Source organism: Gavia stellata, chromosome 9 (genome assembly GCF_030936135.1).
Source record: "Gavia stellata isolate bGavSte3 chromosome 9, bGavSte3.hap2, whole genome shotgun sequence".
NCBI lineage: Eukaryota > Metazoa > Chordata > Aves > Gaviiformes > Gaviidae > Gavia > Gavia stellata.
The window spans coordinates 15,890,104-15,911,651 of record NC_082602.1 but is presented as its reverse complement, the minus strand read 5'-3'; the positions used below and the strand labels follow the sequence as shown (position 1 = coordinate 15,911,651).

The following is a 21,548-nucleotide window of genomic DNA, read 5'->3' as shown; positions in this document are numbered from 1 at the left end:
AGGTTTATTTGCAGTGCTGAATTTTGCTTGGTTGTGGAAGTGGAGTCTTTCAAGCTTTTTCATATGTTTATCTGGTCTTGAGAACAGTGTCATAAGATAACTCCTACCTTTTAAAATGCATTGTTTGTGTGTTGTTCTTTTTCTAAATGTTATGTTATGCAGAGTTTTCTACTACTTCAATTTCTTCCTCCCAGTGCCAGAAGGGAGTAGTATGGTCAGGAGGCTCTCTGACTAACTGGAGTTTTATGCAAAGCAGCTAGGCCTGGGGAACATTATCAATCACCTTTCTACCCCCTGCCAGGAAAAGTCTGGCACTTCTGTCACTTTGCAATGTCTGCTTCACATTTGGTTGACTAGATGTAAATAACATGTACTTGAGGTGGTCAGATATTTTGATTTGCCATGGTTATGTGCCTTACTTTGTTTCTGATCTGCCATGTTCTCTCTCTCTGCAAGCAAGTAGCCAATGATATTTTTTTGAGGCTAAAAAGCTGCTGTTCTTTGAGTAAAAGGGATAAATAGAATACAGTACTGATGGATCCTAACAAAACTTTGAATTTTTAAAATATTTTTCATGAAAATACTTTCTCCCTGTGTGCTTCTGCATTTAATCCTGAGCTGGGATCCACATGCCATAAAGACACCTTGTCTCTCTGGCAGGATCAAATTGGAATTCTCCTTCCAAATGATGCCTGTGTCAAAATGTAGTCCTGGAAAGCAGAGAGCAGGAATAACTCCCCATGCTTTCTCTTGACAAATTCTTTTTTTTCATGTTAAGAATTTTGAACACTGACATACACTTCATTCAAGACAAAGGATGGTGTTTTAGGATTTATGGTAGAAGACAAATTACACTTCTCCCTGATTTTGCTGTTCACATGTCTCTAATGTTGCTGATCATTGTGTTTTTAGGAAAATACAATAAAAATCTGAAGACGTGTTGGCAAATTAATGTTTTCTGAGAATTCTTTCAGAAAAGATAGCTGGCAATTTCCCCTGTCTCAGATTTGTTTTCCCATGCAATGTGGGATGGAATCTTTGGAATCACTCAGAAGTCCTTTTTCCAAACTGGCAACTCAAAACAATTTCCAATTTATTCTGTTTCTGGGTATAACTTATACCTCCCTAATACCTATAGAGAACGTACATGCCCATGGTGATAATTTTCTTATCTGTTTGATCCACCTGGTATCAAATTGTTATGGGCAGCTTACAACAAGCTTCATTTGAGAGAGTAAAGTAAGTATAATAACTTTTTACATAAGCTAAGTTGCATGAAAAAGGTGAACAGAAAGAGGAAACAAAGGCTGTTGTTGTTTATTGCTGTTATTTTTTAGTCATTTAGTCTGTGAGTATGTCTTTGTTTATTACTGGATTTTAACTGTATGCATTTTGCTATCTGTCAGATATTTTGTCCTGCACAAATTGACAAACCTGAAATTTCTCGATACTCGGAAAGTAACCAGGAGGGAGAGAGAGGAAGCCTTGGTAAGAGGTGCCTTCATGAAAGTAGTTAAGCCCAAGGATGCTAAGGTAGGAGAGTAAATGGAAGAAGTAACAACAATGTGATTCATTAACACTGTTTTAAAATAAGTCCAAAAGCTTGGCTACGTCTTTCACTAAAATAACAGACAAAACCTTTAAAATGAAAGGACTGGTAAATGTGGTCAGGTGAGGGACAAAAGCCTTAGTAATTTTTCTGTGGTTTAATATCAACTTTGCTGTTACACCTGGTTAATGGACTGTGGTTATGTTATCAAATTTCTGGTTTCCAACCTCTGTTTCGTATGACAAAGTAACTAACGTGTTGCTGAGCTTAAAAGAATATTTTTACCCTGTCTAAAGATATGTAACAACTGTGTGATACGCTTTTGTGAATGAATGCAATTTTTCTGACAAGTTGTCCCCTGCCTTGTATGCTATACACAAATGTCTATTACAGAGCTCACACCTATGGCGTTTATTGGCTTTTAGTAGACCAGCTGATTCTAATTTTGTATGATGTTACTTAATGTGGTGTCCTGCTAATAAGCATTGACAACATCAGAGAGACAGTTTCAGTGATCTGAGCTTTTGATACCACTTGCATCAACTCTGGGCATACTGCTGATGCAAACTGAATGCGAATGTGAATTCTCCACTTTACCTTCTTTTTCCATTTTTGATCAATACACGATAACAGCAGTCTGAGCTTCAGAGTGTTTTAGTGCTGCAGACCTTTCTTAAAACTCCACTGAAGCTTTCAGTCTACTTGCTTTCTGTTTGCTGTTTTGTTCTCTAAAATATACCATCAATAATTTATTGCAGGTTTCCAATAATGCTGAATAATAATGTAGCAGCTATGGAAATGCACTGTTTGGTAGCATAACAGTGTTGCTAGATAAATGCATTACCACAAGTACAATTGCAGTGCATAACAAATTAATTCAGACTGATTCATTTATAACTACTAAAATGTTAGCAGTTCTGATACAAGCATACCTTTGATATATTGTTTACTACTACCTTTAGTTATTTCAGCTTCATATGTGTAATAAATGAAATAATTTATTTCTAAGCTGTTGTGGACATCTTATTCACAGCAAACCATCTTTGCTGAATCTGGCCAAATGCAACAGCTGAAATGTGTTAGATATAGCATATGTATGTTGTCTTCTTTTATAATTCTTCTTATCTAATCAGATTTTGGATCTGGTGAAGTGTTTTTTAATTTTATTAGCAATTACATGTTTCATTTAAGAGTCTGCTCTTTGAATTTTAACCAACATAATAGTGTAAGAGAAGAAAAAACCTGCCTGTTTCTTAAATCTGAAGTTCCTTTTCTGGATGAAACCTCTTTTTAAGTCAATAGCTAAGGGTAAATTACTTCACAAATGTAGGGATAACATCTTTATCTTTTATATCTGTAATTGAACCTTTTGAATAGTTTTGAATTATTTACCCACTAAGTCTTATGATAAAACACATTTATTTCAGCAAATTTGCAGAAGGCTCAAATTTACTGTTGTTGTTGCCATTCTAAAGGGTTTTTTTTCTTCTTTATAAATGGCTTGGTACAAATTGCTGATGGTAAAATAATTGTAAATGCTTTTCATGGCATGAATTAATGCTTCTTAAGGTGCTACAAAATTACCCTCATCATGCAATATTATATACATATTACAGAAGCGGCTAATTTAAAATAAATATTAAATTGGATGTAGAACAGATATTATAAACCTCTTAAAATTGTTTTGAATTTGTGCTTGTTTCCTAGGATATTCATGCTTATAGTACACATGCATGCAAACTCCTTTTATGTCTGAGAACACTCATAGAGTTCTCTCTGCATATGCGTTTTCAGATGCAGATATGTATGTAAATAGCTATTTATGGCTATACTCAAAGACCATAACAAGCAGCATTCCTCTATATATCACAAAGATGATGTGCACAATAACCGTACTTTCAAATTCTATCGTATGTTATATATTGAATACATGTTTTTTTTATTCTTCAGCCTTCAGGTTTCCTGAATCTTGTGATCTCTCTCTGTTCATTAGTTTCCCCTCCCATATGCTTGTTGAGATTTTTGACCAGCTTCAGCCAAATTTACCAGACAGCTAGAGGTAATATATTCCAAACTTTCTGAAACTAGTTAGAGGAGAATACACCTTGATCCACACTAAGAGGAAGATTGCAGCACATCCAGTATTGGTCATTGGAAAATCTCCTTAAGAAGTTGACCTAGTGATGTAAGACCCTGCTGATAGTGAACTTCCTAAGAATGTTTTTTTCCTTCCTCCTAAGATAGTAGCCACCGTGACAGCCTATGCTTACCATGAATGGAGTTGGAGTGTTAGTATTTACGTTGGTGGATGCCACATGGAAATGTTGTTCTGTCACATGCACTAACAACAGTTAGCCTATCAGGCATGCTTTTTCAGGAAAAAACCCCAAAAATCCCAAGTTAGGTGTGGTTTTTTTTTTACCCCCACCATTATGGTAAGCAAGAGATGGTATGGCTTATTCAGCGTAAAAAGCAGACTGATGATCTAAAGAGGCTGTGATGTGGGGAGTTGTTTTCATTTTAGTCTTGACATGAAATACTTGGGAGAGCAAAATACCCCACCAAGAAAAAATATACAAAATGAGAATAAAAGCAAGAAATTTCCATCTGACTAGCTTGTGTTTACTCAAATGCAAAAGTATCTAGCAATCACAAGTCATCACTAAGTCATAAATATTTTATTTTGTATAAATTTTTTTACTTTCATTTTCCACTATTTTTTCATTTTTTTTTAACAGAACATTGCACTTTCTTGTGCCTTGCTTCATTTCATCCTTTGTTTAAAATGCATCTGTTTGTGATATGACTGTCTTATGGAAAGATGCAGTCATTTATTAGAAAACAGTTTAATGTTACAATGCAGTGTTCCATCTCGCTGTGTAAAAGTGAGCTAAACTTCATTATTCTGTGATGTTTATGTTTTCTTTTGTCAAAATATTGAACATTATATCATGTCTGATTTTAATAAAGATTGGGTAAGCCTGGCTGGGTAAGAGGCATTGAGCCAGATGAGGAAGCCTTGTTTAATGACCAGACCATGACCTCATTTCACTGGCATAAGTGTAGATCAAAGTGGAGAATGCCTGTCCAGTGCGAAGTGTGTTTCTGGGCATGACAGCACTTCCCATCAGAAAGACAGCTCAAGAATACGACAGTCAAAATTGCTTAATTATGTCCCAGCTTTGTAATTATTCATCCCTGCTTCTACAAAGAGTACAGTTGTCATTTCTTGACATAATTATTTAAAACTGTACCCTTCTTTGGTTTATAGGTGTATGAATTGTACTTCCAACGGTTTCATCTTTAAAACTTAGAGATGCAAAACAGAATGTGATTTGAGAATACGTTTTAAGACTCCATTTTTTTACGTTGCATATGTTATAAATAAACAAAATGAAATTGTGATGTATCAAAGCACATAATAACTTCATATTTTAGAGGTCTATATTCATGATCATTTAATCTAGATGATAAAATGTGGATATATCCTGTATATCTAAAGTGTGTTTCTATGAATAGATACACACTGTCATAGGTCTCTTTAAATATAAATTTAATTGCTTAATACTTGGTCAATGCACTTGCTTTTATAAAATACGTGTATTTCCCAATATTTTGCAACCCCTCTGCCCAACAACTATTTTTTAGCTTACTACATGTTTAAGGTTAACATTTTTATCAGTTTTATTTATAGTGGCAAAAGCAAGCAGTGTGTATTTCGTCACATGTAACAGTCTTGCAGCTTATAGGACCAAATCATCAGCAGGTATCCATGGGTATACTTCCAAGTAACCATCTTACTATTATGTGGAGTTATTCTGCTTGCTTGCAACTTTACCAAGAGCATCTTGTCCGCTGGGTATAAAGGAAACCCTGTACAACAAAAAATGTCAGTATAAGTGTTTTGAATTTTTTCCCCCCTCAGATGCATTGTTTTCATCACAAGTTATAATTATAAAACCTGACATAGCATTCGTTCTCTAAGGAACTAAGATGGAGACACTTAAGCAGAAAGGCAAGTCTAATATCTGTGTTTCATGTAATGAGTGTATGTGATTCTTGCTTACACTGTAACTTGGATGGTAGCGGGAGATTATTTTATTATGCTAGGAAAAGTAAATATTTAGGGAGTACAGCTTAAGAAATAAGGTGAGCTAAAATCTACAGTGTTGCTTTCAGATCATTGTCAGTATTCTTGTGTTTAAGCTCATAGGAAATGCTCATTATCAAAGTGACTAATGCTGATACATGCTTTTTCAAATTCTATTAAAATCAGGTGAGGCAAAAGGAGTGATTTTTTAGTAACTTTCGTCCTTAACTATTTAACAAGAATCATATTTTTCTTAAATAGATATAGCCTATCTGCTTCCAAGAATTTAGGTAAGGCATTTTTGCTAATGCATCTCATGGACCTTTTTTCCCCCCTCCCTAAATTAGGAAAATAGGGCTGGTTTTAAAAAGTAAATAAAAGGTGACAGATAAACATTTGGAGAACTTCTGCATTGTCACAATTTTTTTTCCTTTTACCGGCACCATATGAACTTACCGGCATATGAACTTACATCATTTGAAGTAGATATAGAGCAAAGGGCTTTTAAAGTGTAAAGAGTCATTGTGTCAATGAACTGCTAGCTAGTAAGATACCTCTTTGAGAGAGCTTGTACGTAATAGGGTTTCTTATTGTCCATATGTCAAGGTTTCATGTAGTAAAACACAACAATGTCACGAATTTAAGACTCCAATCTAGACTGTGATGCAGTAAATAATATTGACTTCAAAGACATTGTAGCAGTCATGTTCCTATTTGGCACACTGAAGGATCCATTTTGCTCTTTGGAAAGTTTCAGTATTTTAAGCAAGAGTCTATAACGTGATTGTCTCAGAACTCCCCAATGACTCATCAAAATTAGGAATAAAGTATAATTGAAAAAAAAAAAAGCCATCATTTATATTTCTATGTATGAACACTTTGGCGGTTTAGAAGAAAACATTGCTAAGTAGGATCTGCCAGATACAAGAGTGGTACTTGTTAGAACTAAGCTGACAGAGCTAAGTTCAGTCATTTAAAAATTTTCATTTTTAAAATCCCGTTATCTCAAACAAATCCCATGATCCAAAACAAATGTAAGCAAACATACCTATATAAAACTTTTATGAAATAACTGTGTGTGAATAAAATTTCCATATTTTTTTCTAAACTGGTGGATTTTACTTATCTTCTAAAACTGCGGCATGACCTCTTGAACTAAGCCTTTCTTTGGCCTGCAGGGGAATAGGTGTGATGATTAATGTGGTAGTGTAAGAAATAAGAAAAGCATTGTGACATTCCAACATTAAGAGATGATCAAGGTGTTGGAGAACTGAGAGATGACCTTAGGTTTTTCCTTCTGTTTTCTGATTCTTTATGGTATACTGATCCACATTTATTTTTTTTTTTTTTTTTAACTTGGAAGTTCAGATTCTTGTGTGTTTGTATTATCCAATTAGTTGAAAGAAGACCAGAAGAAACTTTTGGTTATGATCCAATCCTTGCAACATCAAATAGTATTTTCTACCTCTCTGTCTCTGAGAGTATCTTTATGTCCCCTTGATAGTCACATTGCAATAATAGCCATCTATTTGGTATGCATACGTGTGCGTGAGCTCACCATGAAGCATGGTGAATCCAGAAATGGAATTTGGGCTGTGATATTCATAAATTCAAGAACATTTTGTTCAGAAGACTTTAAAAATGTTTAAAGCTGTCCTCAATTTTTGTAGCAACAAAAAATAAATTCCCAAAATATGGATATGTCTTGATTCAGTGTTGAGAGATAAAATCTGCTATCACATCTCATGGTCCTTGTAGGGTAAATTAGTGACATGAGATTTTAAGAAATAGGAAATCTAATTATTGTAGCTGTGCAAGTGATAAGGGCTTAAGGGTGTGACTGAGAAGTTATATAACAGACTAATAAGCAGAAAGCTGGTAGTTCATCAAATGGCTAATGAAGTTTTATAGAAGACACCTGTGAGACACTGTAGAGAATGATATGTGGATGTGTGAACATGCAGTTACAGTATATAAGGATACAGGTCAACAAGCAGTGCTGCTGTAGTTTGGATCTTGCCTAATATGTAGTCTTTGGATGGAATAATTCAGTAATTAGCAATATGTGATAGCTTGTTTTACATTTCCTTTGACTGTATATCAAATTAAATGCACATATGAAGGAGAGCCATAGACTCCATTCTTTGGTTCAAGTTACTGTGCAATAGATTCCCACTGTCTTTGCGTATGATCAATAGCAGACCAGTGTTGCCCTTGCTACACAGCATGTTGTCCTAGTGAAGAAAACTAACAACAAATTTGAGCTTTCTTAAAACTATTCTTTTAAAAAAAAGTACATGATTGTCATGAAGCCAGTGTCCTTTTAGCCATTAATGATCCCAATGCACTTTTCACATAGGAAGCGGTGTTACTCCTGGAGCCCTGGCCTGATTCCAGTTCAGGTAATTACATTCTGCCTCCATGGATTTCTTTGCAGTCTCAATTTACTAAGGCATTCTTCTCCACCTTCTGCCCTAAACTGTTATGTAGTGTTGCAGTGTGCTAGTTAACCAGCTGCTGCTTTGCACCTGAAAGGTGTCTGTCTTTCAGTAGTAGTGAGCAAGCTTATCCCTTTGTAAGACTTACTTAATATTTGTAAAGCACTTGGAGGTTCTCTGATGAATGGCAATAGGCACTGTATATCATTAACACATCCATTTAATTGAAGAAGCTAGTATGAAAGCTTGTTTATTACTGCTGTTATTTTAATTTAAAAAAAAAATTTTTTTCTTCCTATTTGTGCGTTCAGAACTATGGAAACTTCAATTATTAGATGCTGCAAGCATATGGTCTGGCTTTTGTCTTGTGATCAGCCTATTCAGTCTACTTAACAAAATGCCATTTAGCAGAATGTAATACTGTGATATCAGACAGCAGGGCAAGAATCATGATTGGTTTAAATTCCCAGTGGATCAATATGGCTAGAATTTTATCCCATAAGTTCTGTTTGTTTTTCTTTTGGAAACGGAAACACTGCCGCTGTGCAAGCAGAGCTCACTGCACTCTTCTGCAGTTCCTCTTTTCAGAAAAAACTAATGCAATGGATCTCATTGTCAGATGACACTACTGTTAGGCATAGGAGTTGTTCATATGTTGCATTTTGAAAAAACCAATAAATATTTGCATTTAATATGGCATTGGCAAAACTCTGGACCAGCTTATGTCTATTCTTTTGTTCCTATAGATGATTTGGTTTTTGTTTTCTCCTCAACTTTGAAGCACTGTATGTCTTATGTACTCTCAATCACATTGATGAGTCATTCCCATTGACAGTAGTAGTCTTAAGTGTGATAGTTAGAATATATGTTAATTCTTAGCCATGAAACAAAGGTCCACTTACAAAATATTCTTTTTTTTTCTGAAAGCTGCTAATCACAGCAAGATTTCTGAGAGAAAATCAGTGGCAAGCTACCACTACCAAAGGGTCTACTTGTAATTTTGTAAACGTGAACACCTGATTCAAAAGTTGGAAAGAACTGTCATGACTGAGTTTAAATTTATGGCTTGTTTTGATATGATTGGATGTCATATAGTTTTCACAGCAAGCTCTGCAGTGTATATCTATGTTGTGTTAAGACCTGGTTTCACTGTTTCACTGACCCATCAAAAGGTCACTAGCTGTTAGAGATAAATGTGGTCATAAGGGGCCACTGCAAATGAAGACAAAAATGACTTTTGTTGTGATCTTCTCAGTAGCGAATCTTACAGTAAGGGACAACATGCTATCAGGAAGATCATGACGTAAACAGAGTTGTATTTTACATTAACTTAACCAACTTCGCTGGCATCCTCCCTAGCAGAGGTTATACTGCATGGTTTTTAGGTGATTCTCACATACAAAGCAACATTGTGTAAACTTTAAAATAATTTTTTATATCATGCTCTCACAACTATGACTTGTTCTTTCACACCAACTTATGTGGCCACATAGTTTTAGGTTGCTGATATTTTGAAGAAGGAAAAAAAAGGCTAAATGTTTATAGGGTATTAGTTAATAAGATTTGTTTACTTGAACATCCATGTTCGATTTAACATCCATGAAATGAAGTCACATTATATAGATCATTATAGTTGTTGTCATTACATGTCTGTGTACTCTTCTGTTTTTCAGTAGTCTCTTCTCTTGTTGGTTAATCCTAGGGTCTAAATTACTGAAAGCTTCCCCCAGTGCTTACAGGGCAATTTTTATGTATTTCATTATACTTTTCTATTTCTCCACTGTAAATTTCCTCCTTAATTCCTCTTGCCTTCTTACCTTCTCCTTGATTCTTAGGGAGCATGGAAGTTGAACAGAAAGTATTTATTTGGAGCATTTTACCAGATATTTGTGATTCAGATGACTGTATTATTTTTTCTTCTTTTCTGCCTTGAAGTACTACTTTCCTTCGTTAATGTAAATCTTTCAAGAAACTTTCTCTTATGATATAGTTGACAACTTTGTGGTAGCAAAGTTTCTATATCCAGACCAAAGAAGTAAATAAACAAATAAGAAATAGTGTGCCTTCAACATGTCATCTCTGCAAATTGTTATTGCCCTAGTATTCTTTGGTTTTGCTTGCCATTAGCAAAATGTTTTTGGTTGCACAATGACATTTTTAATGATGTCTGTGATAATGCTGTAGTCCCTGACTCTACACAAGTGGATTTTATCTTCCATGTGTTTCCTTTTGACATCAGTGGGATTGTGGTCAAAAAGAACAGGCTACAGTGAGCTGCAGGTTACAGGTTCAGCTGTGAAGACCTAAATTATATCAGGGGATAAAAGACCATGTCTTCGCCATATAAAATGTGGTACAAGCACATCATACTGCATCTTGTTGTGAAATGAATGCTAGACTGTTTTTAATGTTGCCATAGCCAAATTAGATGGATGGAATGAGGGGACAGGAACAAAAGGGGAGGTAAAATGAATGAACCTGGCGTTGGCTGATACTTCTAATCACTTTGGAAACAATGCAAGTGCCTACAAATAGCAGTCTAGTGCTATTTCAGACACCCTAAAGCATACAGCAGGTCCCTGTAGGGAGGGCAGATAAGTATCTATGGGAGATGCAAGCTTTTCTGGAGCCACCATGAGAGGCTGGGCCCAGATACTGTAGAGTGGCTAAAATGGCAGTAGAAGCTTGTGTTTAAGCAGCCGAATCCTGCCTTTCCTGTTGCGCTAAAAGAGAGACCATGTGCTGCAAACTATTGACAGGTCGAGAACACCAGAGCATTATAATAATAATCCTCCCCTGTACTAACGTCAGCCAGAGTGTGGTCCAAGAGGCACATAGGGCTGGTAGTGATGAGATCATCTTCCAAAAGCTCAAGCATATCAGTCATTCTCTCTTCATTAATGACTAAGAACAGGACCAATTTGTAGCTGGTTTATGAGTTATTTCAGGAAAAAAAATTAATAATTTGTTTTCGGAGATGGACTGATATTTCTTCCCTTGTCTCCACCCTTACCAGAAATGTATAGGCCAAAGGGATATTTTGGAAGAAATCTTGAACTTTTTTGCCTAATGAGTTTCTAAAACTGCTCCCTTTGTCAAAGAAAAAGGATGCAGCACAGTTTCATCTGCTCCCTTAAAATCATATTGAACTTACAGATTCTGGTTCCAGTTCCTGAATGTTAGTTGAAGTTGCTGCTAACCTCGTTGTGTTAAAACACAGGGAGAATAATTTTACTGAATTCTTGTGCTTGGTTGCAGAACACAGTGCTAATTATAGCTTGTCCTAATCAGGCTGGCCATTGAAAATCTTACCCGGTTTTGAACGAAGCAACAGATTTTCAGTTGACTTTAGGGGCAGTGGAATAGTCTTTACACAGTCAGTTTCCACATCTGGAATCTTTATTGATCCAGGTGAAAGGCATACACAAACTTATCCTGATCTAAGCATCCTTTAAAACTCTTAAGATATCTACCACCAAAATCACATGTTGTGATTTCTCTGAACTTTGAGTTTTCATTTTTTCTTTTTTTTTTTTATGTTTAAAATTTTTCCTGTCCACTTAACAGACCAATGTTTTAACTTTCTTGAAAATTTGACTGAAGAGCATTTTGCCATCTTGCAGACAATGGAGCTGATATAAAACATTTACGATTTGGTGACTTTGGTTACTCATCCTTGTTTCAGGGGAAAATGAGGGGTTCATTGTGTGGATAGAAAGCTCAAAAACATTTGTGGCTGAGGACTGGTGTTCTGTTTGAAGGAATTAGTGAGAGTATAAAGCTTTTGCAGTAAATTGTTGTCCTAATTTATCTTTGTTATTCACAGCATCCAAGAACAAAATGTTCATAGGAAAACTTACGAATTGTAGTTAACTCTGCCATTAGGAACTTCTCTGATAAATAAAGAAAATTTCAATCCTGTTTCAAAAATGGCATTGCTTTGAATCCTGTTCCGTGAATGATCTGTTTTGGATCTAGGGTTTCTTGTGACTTCAGCAGGCGGGGGATCGGTCCTTAAGTTATGTGCATTTAATTTTTAAGTGTATGTAAGGTATGCTTCAGTTCTAATATATCAAGGCGTCTAGTAAATGCATATGCATCGTCCCAAAGATGATTCATTTCTCTTTCAACCTTGGTGGGGCTTGAAAATCTTAGGCATTCTTTCTTGTAAAAGAACCTGTGGGATATTTGCTTAATGATTAAATTACAATTGCCTTTGTGTTTCTAATTTATGAGCTTGAAGCAGAAGGAGGTGAAGTTTTCTGTTACACCAATACAGCAAGCAATCCTACATATCTTACTCTGGCAAGTTTCATTAGGAAATGTATCATTTGGGTTAAAATAAGAAGTAAATTCAGGATTGAGAAATTAAGACTTTTTTTTTTTTCTTCCCACATTGTAAGACTAAATATACAACTTTGTTCATGTAACGGTTACAAACAGTTCACTGTGTAGGCCAAATGCTCTCTAATGCAGTAAAATTAAGAAATAATATGCTTTGAAAGTGATTTATGACTGTGGTTAAACTGCCAGATTTACAAAGAAATAGTTCAGATCTTGGGAAGCCTCAGGAGTCACGTCAAAAATGAATTTGACCATGATTTAAACTGCTACTTTTCTTACATGACATTTAATATGTGTACTTTGGAGGCCCATATGTCTTTAATAAAATAGCATTAAGTTTTAAATATGATATGAATGCAGTCAGTTTCTAAATTCATAACCTTTTCCACAACTCCAAAATGCTAACCAATAAGGGAGTCATACATGCAATAAAACATAAACCTTAGAAAATAGTTTTTTATTAGAACGGTTAGACAGTTGGCAGCTGTGTTATAATGTAATAAATACATGCAGCCAATGTGGGTTTATCAGTCTTTGTTTACACTGTAAGCAACTGGGACCAGACAACTAATTATAACTGAGGACCAAAGGTCATGAAAAGTGTATTTTGTCCAGGGAATGTGTACTTGCTAGGTGAACCTTATAATGCTAAGAAAAGTAATTTATTAAATAAGAAACACTATAGTATGCTTCCCAGTTGAATTTTCTGAGAATATAATGTCAGAGTCATATACTTCAAGACTGTTCTGAAGTACTAAGTATTTCAAAAATTATGAAAAGACATACACAGATTACAAAGGATTTTGATGTTTAACAAATGGTGGCCAAAAGAGTTCAGTGTTTCGTGAAAACAGAAATATGGGAGTCTGGTCTATGCTAAAGTTTACACTCAATAACAAAAGAATGTTAGCATATTTTGAAGGGTTATTTCTTTGCAATGTGAGGTATTTTATTAATTTTGTTAAAATAAAGTATTTTAAGATTGCTTTCTGAAACAGAAGCTAGTCCACAGCAAAACCAGCTTTCTAGATACCTTGAGTTTTTATTCAGAACAACAGATTTCTGGTTTGCTTGCTGAATTACACATTTATTCAACATGCATAGAATAGTACTGCAAGCCTGATCACATATTCTAGGTAGTCTGACATTCTAATGAAAGCTATTGAAATAGTGTGGGAGTTGGGAAAAGACAGATTTTCTGTGTAGTCTTAAGAGTGTGTGGGTGTGGGGGATAAAAGCTCGATTGTGGTATACTTTTTCCTCCAAAATGCTTTCAATGATTTGATTTCTGGTTAGTGTGGTTCTAGAAAAATGGCAAAAAGTAAATTAAAAAAGTCTGCTTTGAGGTGTATTACAAAGCATATATTCAAATGCTAATCTGTAGTCCTCCAGAATTATGGGTCCCCTAGAGCATCCAGAAAATTATTAACAGCATGTAATCCAGCTCAGTGTGAATGCGTCTTTACTCTGTTAGCCAAATCTTTACATAATACAAATCATTCTACCTATAAAAGCACAAATATGTTATTGTTCTCAACAGGCAATTTAATGCAGCTATAGGGAGGAGAATAAGAGAAAAGAAGATTACAAGCTAGCTGATCATGTTTTTATTTCTCTTAAATCTCTCAGCATTTCTCTGTGGTTGTACTTGTTTAAAGATTGTACACAACTGTGCTGTCTATATGATTTGGAAAGCAAATCAGCCTAAATATGAAGTTTCAATGGATGTAGTTTTTAGGGGATTTTATACATTTACCACAAATATACATTCTACCTCAGAAGCAGTGCTTGAACCTGTAATCTTTTTTTCCTTATAATTCTTTTGAAGACTTAAGTTTTGCTGTAGAAAGCTCATTTTTATTTGCCACCCAGTTATGCAGCTTTAGCTGCAGAAGAGCTATTAAAGTTAATTATTTTCTGGAGGATTTTATCAAAAGGACTATTAGTGTGAATACATACAGAAAGTATGTGAATGAGGAAGAAAAACATTTTATTGAAATAATACACAACTATCTGCAGTCATCCTGTGGAGTCAGGATCCTGCCCCAATGGTATTACATGAATGTGACTGAGTTTAGCTGGTAATTCTTGTAAGCAAGGAGGTGGATCTGCTCTAGCATAAGTGTGTGGATTGTGGTTGTCTTTTATTATTGCATTCTGCTACTTTTTTCACTGTTATTATTTTACCACCAGACTGTGGCTTGTGACTCTCACTGTCAAGTTTTGCATCTATATGAAAATAATAGTTTTGCTGTTTGTATTGCCTTTGTTATTTTCCACTAAGCACGTGTCATGGTGTATGGGTACTACCTAATTACCAAAGATTGGAAATTTATGTAAAACGTTTAGATATGAGTAAGCAGTCAGTATTATTAGTTTCTAACAGAAAATGTGAACGAAATGTTTTTTTTAAAGTGAAAGGTGGAGGTACTAACACCAGAGACAGTAGTCTCTCTAGGAAAAAGAACGGAGTGGTAGAGGCAATGAATGTTCCTGTTCTACCTGTTCTTAACAAGCACGAACTGGAAGAAACTGTACATAGTTCTGTAGAAAAATAGCATCCCTGAGTTTGAAACAGGATGTCACTTGCATGTTTTGCAGTTAGCTACAGGTCAAGTCCATTGGATTGTTGAATGTAAAGCATAAAATATTTGTGCTGCTGTGTCTTAGAGCTATTCTTGGAGAACTTGCTCACTTTGCATGCATTTTGGCAGGAGTTTTGTGCTTTGTTTCATATTGCATATTGTTCCAGAGATGTCTAACAGGCCACAATATTAATCCATCGCCCCAGGTCTGCTCAAATTTATAACTATGTTGCTTTTGTATAATGTCCCCCAGATTTTTCCCTTCCTCTTATGTGACGATTTCTTATATCTTTATGGTCTGAATAAGACTCTACAGTGCTATTTACTTCTAAATAATGAGTCAAAGATGTTGTGTGCAATTTTGAGAGATGGAATGCTATAACAGGACTAGGCAAAAGCACTGTATGTGTGGCACAAAATTCTTCTTTCGTATGAAGAAAACCTTTGAATCCACTTTTACTCCTGTTGAATAGACTCTGAAGGAGTAGTCTGCTGTGTCAATGTGAGCAAGAGAAGCAAACGTACATGTGTGCCACGTCAAATGGTCTTTCCAAAGCAGAACTCATTAAAATCTCTGCACATGTGATTCTAGTTTCAAAACAACCAAACAATCATTCTCTAAATATAAAGAAATATTGCATTGGCAAGATTTTCAGCAGCAGCAGCTATACAGGTAATTTGCTCATAGGAGTACTTTGGATTTTGTTGTTTATCTCTGACAGTAGAGGATTATTACAAGGTGAGAACGTAATTCAGATTATGAATAGAAAAATATCTTTAAACTGAGTTCATGTACCAGGCTGGAATGGTGCATAGTTTCTCAGTAAAGGACACATCTAACTTTCTGGGAAGCATTGCTGCAAGGCCATTGACAGTTGCAAAGTAAGGAAAGAAAAAGAATAGAATGGATTTTATTTTCCTGATTTATTTTTGAACATGAAACTAGAGATGTTATTTTTTCATAGCAACTTCTTGATTTCAAGGCAACTGCAACATAGCTTTTGGGTCTTTTTCTCCCCCGTATATTTACCAGTTTCTCTGGAGAGAACTTCTGAAGAACTGTTGTTTATGTGAAGTGCTCTTTTTCTCTGCCCTGTCCTCCACCTCCCCCCAAGTAGAAATGAATAGATATGTTGTTGGTAGAGAACTTACTTGGTTTGTCCTCTTGAGATCGTATTTTGGCAAGTGGGAAGTCTATTTTTTGATTTGATAAAACCCTAGTGGGATATGGTTTGGCTTGTAAAAACTGCTGTATACAAAGCCAATGGTTGTCTTGTCCTTCACAGCCTGGTCTTCTACCTTCTGCCCAGAATGCAGGGGAAACAAACAATCACTGGCTGAAGCAGTGTCATAGTAGGACTACTGAAAATTTATGGAGCTCTAATTAAACCTAAAATGCACTAATTCAAGCCCTATAAATCTTGTGTAATACTGGTACAGTGAAGTTAACATGAGGGCTGGTGTGGTCTGGGAGAACAAGGCACACGCCTAATATTCTTTGCAGTTTTACAGCTGGGAAACAGTTTTGTTGCAATCCAGACTGTTCGGTGATCCCAGTGTTCATGGATGTTAATTTCAAGTTTGTTTTCAGTCAGGGGATGTCAAAATATTTTATGTAGATAGATCAGCTATTACAAATTTGAAAAATCAGATATCTTTTTTTGGCTTATATGTGGAGAAAAAGTTCAACTGAAGATTTTGCCTACGCTATAGTTACCTGAGGATGAGAGTAGTCTCTTCCAATCCCTGTATTGGTGATAATGATGAAACCACTGCATTATCAGGGCTGGTGTTTAGCTGGATGCGTGTTGCGGCAGAAAATACTATTCTTTCATATGGTCTCTTAAAGAAATAGATTAATCAAATACTAATATGCCATGTAAATTGAAAATGGTAGCTACTTGATCTCAAGACTGAGAGAGCTTGAATTGCTGGTGTATCATTTTCTCATCTATAATATTGGCATGGTGGAATAGTTTTAGTTGGTAGAAACTGCTGTAGTGGGAATAAAATAAATAATTTACTTATCCTGTGGCTGAATTTCTGGGCCTCGGATGAAGGGCCACTGCTTTGTATCTGTAGTAAAATCCTGCCTGCACTACTGGCTGGAAACAATTTGCATTATCAGTGGAGACAGGATTTCATGCTTTCTCTTCTGCACTATTCAAAGAAATACTTACTTTTCTGATGTAATTTTTATTGGAGAAGACTTTTTTTTAAAGGGAGAATGGACTGTGTGTTTGGCTTTCACATAGGCTTTCAGTGCTGGTGGTTCTCCACTCAGAAACAAGTCAGAAAATTAGCATAATCACTTTTCCCTTTGTTAGGGGCATGGAAAAAGCTGTCTATCAAGAAAAGCAGATGGGCCAGGTAAGAAGAAAATCTTATACTCATAAGGCAGCCTGCAAGCATAAGACATCACCATCGGAAGGCTGGTAGCATGGCCCTGATGCGAATCTTGCATGCCGATTCAGACATATGCTTGTGTGCAATTACCAGACCTCCAGGATTTAAGAGGGTTTTTTTGAGGGCTAAGAGCTGCATTGTCTTTACAAAATCTTTTCTTTCTCCAGGTTCTGTATATGTTGAGAAGTCTTTTAAAGCCTTCTGTCAGATCTGCTCTTTGTGTGAAGTCTTTATAAATATTTATATAGCCCTACTGAGGAAGAGTCAATCCATTAGAATGCTTTAGGCTAAGATTAGCACTTATGAAGCCTATTTAGCCAGATATGAGTTTACTTTATTTAATAACATTAAAGAGATAGTAAAAGAAAGCTTCTTTATCAGATAGGGGTAAGATCCATGAAACAGGTTTATTAATGTCTAACTATCAAATTATACTTGCCTCAGAATTCATGGAAGTAGCAGAGTAATTGCCTATTTGATTTGAGGCAGATTAGCATGTTTGTTAATGTCGAAGCTGCTTCCTGTGTGTGCAGGCCCTTGATGAGGTCATCAACAGCCAGCCCTGCTTTCTTGACTCCTAAAACTAATGGAGTAATGCTGGTCTGAGATTGTATGGCAGCTAATACTGATTTTTTTTCTTTTTCTTTCTCAAATACATACTATTCCCGATTTCATGGCTTTCATGCAGAAGTATCTTGTGATTCATAGTTGACTCATGCAGATATCTATAAATCAATGAATATTTGCCACAGACAACTTGCACACAGTAGAAACGGAGTGAACCAGCATCAAGGTAGTGATATTGGGAACCATTGGTCTGCTACTGGTCCAACACTGCTAGCAAGCTGAAGATTCCTTGTATTACTGTTAGCTTTTAGGATAAAGAAAAAAAAAAAAAGTGTATTTTTGCATAGTACAGACCTCTGGCAACATTGGAGACAAATCTCCCAGGGAGAAGCATAACTATATCGTTATTCTTGCAGACCTATATAAAGGGTAAGTATATGCTGGGTTCAGTCACATATACCACATAAGGGACACCAGCCACTGAATGTGTGGATGTCCATTTATAGTAACCATCCAACCACAGACCTCTGAAACAACCATTTCCTTTAACGTTATATGTATTTATTATCCCTGACTCTCTGGTATGTTTTCAGAATCTTACAGTATCCTCTTGGCGGTATATGAATGAGAGGGTTGTAGCTCCTGAAACCATCTTATTGTCATATTTTAAGTGTACCCTTGAGTTGAGGATTATACAGTCCAGAAAACAGTTCTTGTTAGTCCTTTGTTCTCTTCCTCCCCCCCCCACGCCCCCCCCCAACCCCCCCGGTATCTAGAACATGTTGGTCCCAAATTCCTTCTACGTCACTCAGAGAAAGAGGCTTTGAGAGACAATTGTTGCAGTGTGAATCTTCATTCCATCTATTTACTGTCTCTGAAATAAGAATTGATGAATGCAGTTCCTCAGTTCAGAGCCACTCCCGCCACACACATTGTTTTTTTCTTTTCTTTGGAACAAAGATATTCAGATCTTCCTTTCTATCTTTCTCTATCTGTCTTTGCTTCCCAAAGTAAGGCAGATTGACTCTCATATAAATGGTAGGATTTGGAATAATCTTAAAGATGATGCCAGAAGGGCATGATTAAAGTACTTTTATAGAGTGAGAAAATGCAATAATACCGAAACATTTCTTTTCTTTGTAGTCACAACAGTTTGGTCTGCTGTGCCTCCCCTTTGCCACCCCCTCAAGAAGAAATGTAGGCTGTATTAGAAATGCTTATATTTTCAAAAATAACTTTTTCCCTGTGTAATGTGCTTGTTGCAGCCCTAAGAATATAAATACTGTAGACTGTTTCAATTTCATACATTTAACTACTTTTTTTTTTTTTTTTAATGAACCTCCTGCAAGACAATTCTGGAACCACTAACTACAAGTTTTATAATTGACCCGTCTCTTAGTTTCTTTTGAGTTTTCTTCTGTTAACTGTTTTTTTTTTTTTTTTCTTTTTCATTCGTATTTGATTCTCTAACTAAGGTCATTACAGGAATTAAGTCTCAAAGTAGCAAGTGTAGGATTTTAACTTTTAATTTATTTACCTTAATTTCATTTTCTAAACACTTCTATAGTTAGTTTCGTACAATCATACCTCCAGGTTCTTCCAGATGAAAAAAGTTATTTTTGTTTCTCTACTTCTCTTTTTTAACTGACTCTAAAACATAGTAATTTAATTTGTAAAGAGGAGATCTGCTGTTTTTTTGTAACCTTAGATCTGCACTTTGGTAGGTAATGAGTAGACTAGATAGAACTGCAGAAGCTGCTCTTGAGAAGTGAAAACAGGCTGTAGCTGTGGAGAGGCTGTGACTGGCAAAATCTGAACAGTAAGCCCTCTATCCCTTTTTGTTTAAAATAACATGCCTATAAGTTGTTTTGCGCAACGATGAGAGAAAACCCAAGAAAAACGTAGAAAAGACAAGACTGAGTGTTAACTGGATGGGAGGAAGCTAGAAGTGTAAAGCAGTTTATATTTATTTATCTTGTGGGTTAAGAAAAGTACATTATCTTGAGTGAAGTTAAGAAAATTTTAGATAATGCAAATGTTTCCATTACAGAGAAGTTGCACAGAAGTTGCCCTCTCTAAAACCTTCTTAGCACAATTCAGTTAAAGGAACGTGATGTTTCCTGATCACTTCAACAGTTGAAATACACCAAGTTAACACACATTTATGAAAGTCAGGGACTTTTGTTAATTGTAATTCAATAGGTTAGTTAACAAATTCTATCTTTTGAAGAACTGCGTCCCTAGGTCCAGGGAGCTGGTGATCATAACTGCTTATGCCTGTTAAAGTACTTCTGGGTGAATTTAATCCTATCGGGTATTGAAACCTCTTTAAGTTTCATTTAAAATATAGCATTTCTGTGTAAGCCTCATTCATCAAAAGTGAACACATTTTTAATAGAAACTCTGTGAGTGTTGTGTTTTATCACTGCATTTGTCTGACTAATATTAAGAAAAATTGCCAAAACTCTTGAAGTTTTACACATTATCTCAAAGATAACAAGAGGTCACACAGCAAGCCCCGAGTCCACAGATTAGTTGCATTTGAAGAGCTGAGTCATGTTTTTCATATAAATCGTATGGAATGGCCCATTACAAACACCCTGTAAAATTCAAAAGGCTTTAGGATTGTTAATAGCTTCTGCAATAGTGATTTACTGGCAAAATATGTTGCAGTGAGGGCTAAGAGAATGTGTTATCCTATCTGCATAAATAATAATATGTTATTGGTTGTGCACTTTGGAAGCAAGTGGAATGTCTATTACCTTATATCTTCCAAGCAGATTTGACATCTCAACTTATGACTTAAATCAACCTCGTTAGTGACAAACTGTAAAGTTGAATAATGCATTAATTTTTTTCCCCTGCATGTTATCCATCACTGTACTAACCTGTGAACTAAATGTAAGTTGTAACAGTGGTAATCACTCTGTAACTGCAATTTATTCAATTGAAGACCATCTTATTAGTGTAAAAATAGTTTGAAGCGACATTTTTATAATGACTGTGATAAAACTTTGATGTATCCTAAATGTGTGCAAAGTAAGACATTTATAATGGCCCCAAGTGTAATATTAACACAGCCTTTTAATGCATGTGAAAAGAAATCAGTTAGTTTTGATTATATTACCCAATATAGGTTAGACTCTCTTTTGGAATTAAAGCATTGCTTGGTGGTTCTAAATGTCAAAAATAGTGGAATTTCAAAACAGTTAAATGAATTCACATTTTTTGAGATGTACTGGACAGGTAGCATTGCAAAGAAGAGTTAGATACTCAGTTCATACACGTGATGACCAATGTCACTTTATCCCTGGTCTGTACACATGGGCTCTGCTAGGGTACTGTGTCCTATACTGACAAAAATCTCAAGAGTTGTATCTGCCATGTCAGCTCAATACTCAGCTTCTCTGTTGGAAATGTTAAAAGCACAATGTTCAAGCAATGAATCACATATGAACACTGTCAATAAAATGGATGTTGGTCTCTGAAGAGTATTGTAATGGGATCTTGCCTGCTACAGATCTGGTTGATAGATTCCAAATGATAGATCAAGAGGTAAAAGGATGAAT

General features: G+C 35.6%; 1 protein-coding gene across 1 annotated transcript in view; it reads left to right on the top strand.

The window, feature by feature from the left end:
• Positions 1-21,548, top strand: part of LRMDA (leucine rich melanocyte differentiation associated) — a 687,940-nt gene that overhangs the window by 400,083 nt on the left and 266,309 nt on the right. The window contains exon 5 of the mRNA XM_059821460.1: positions 1,407-1,533. Within this exon, the coding sequence (XP_059677443.1) occupies positions 1,407-1,533 (127 nt within the window). The remainder of the gene's footprint in view (positions 1-1,406; positions 1,534-21,548) is intronic.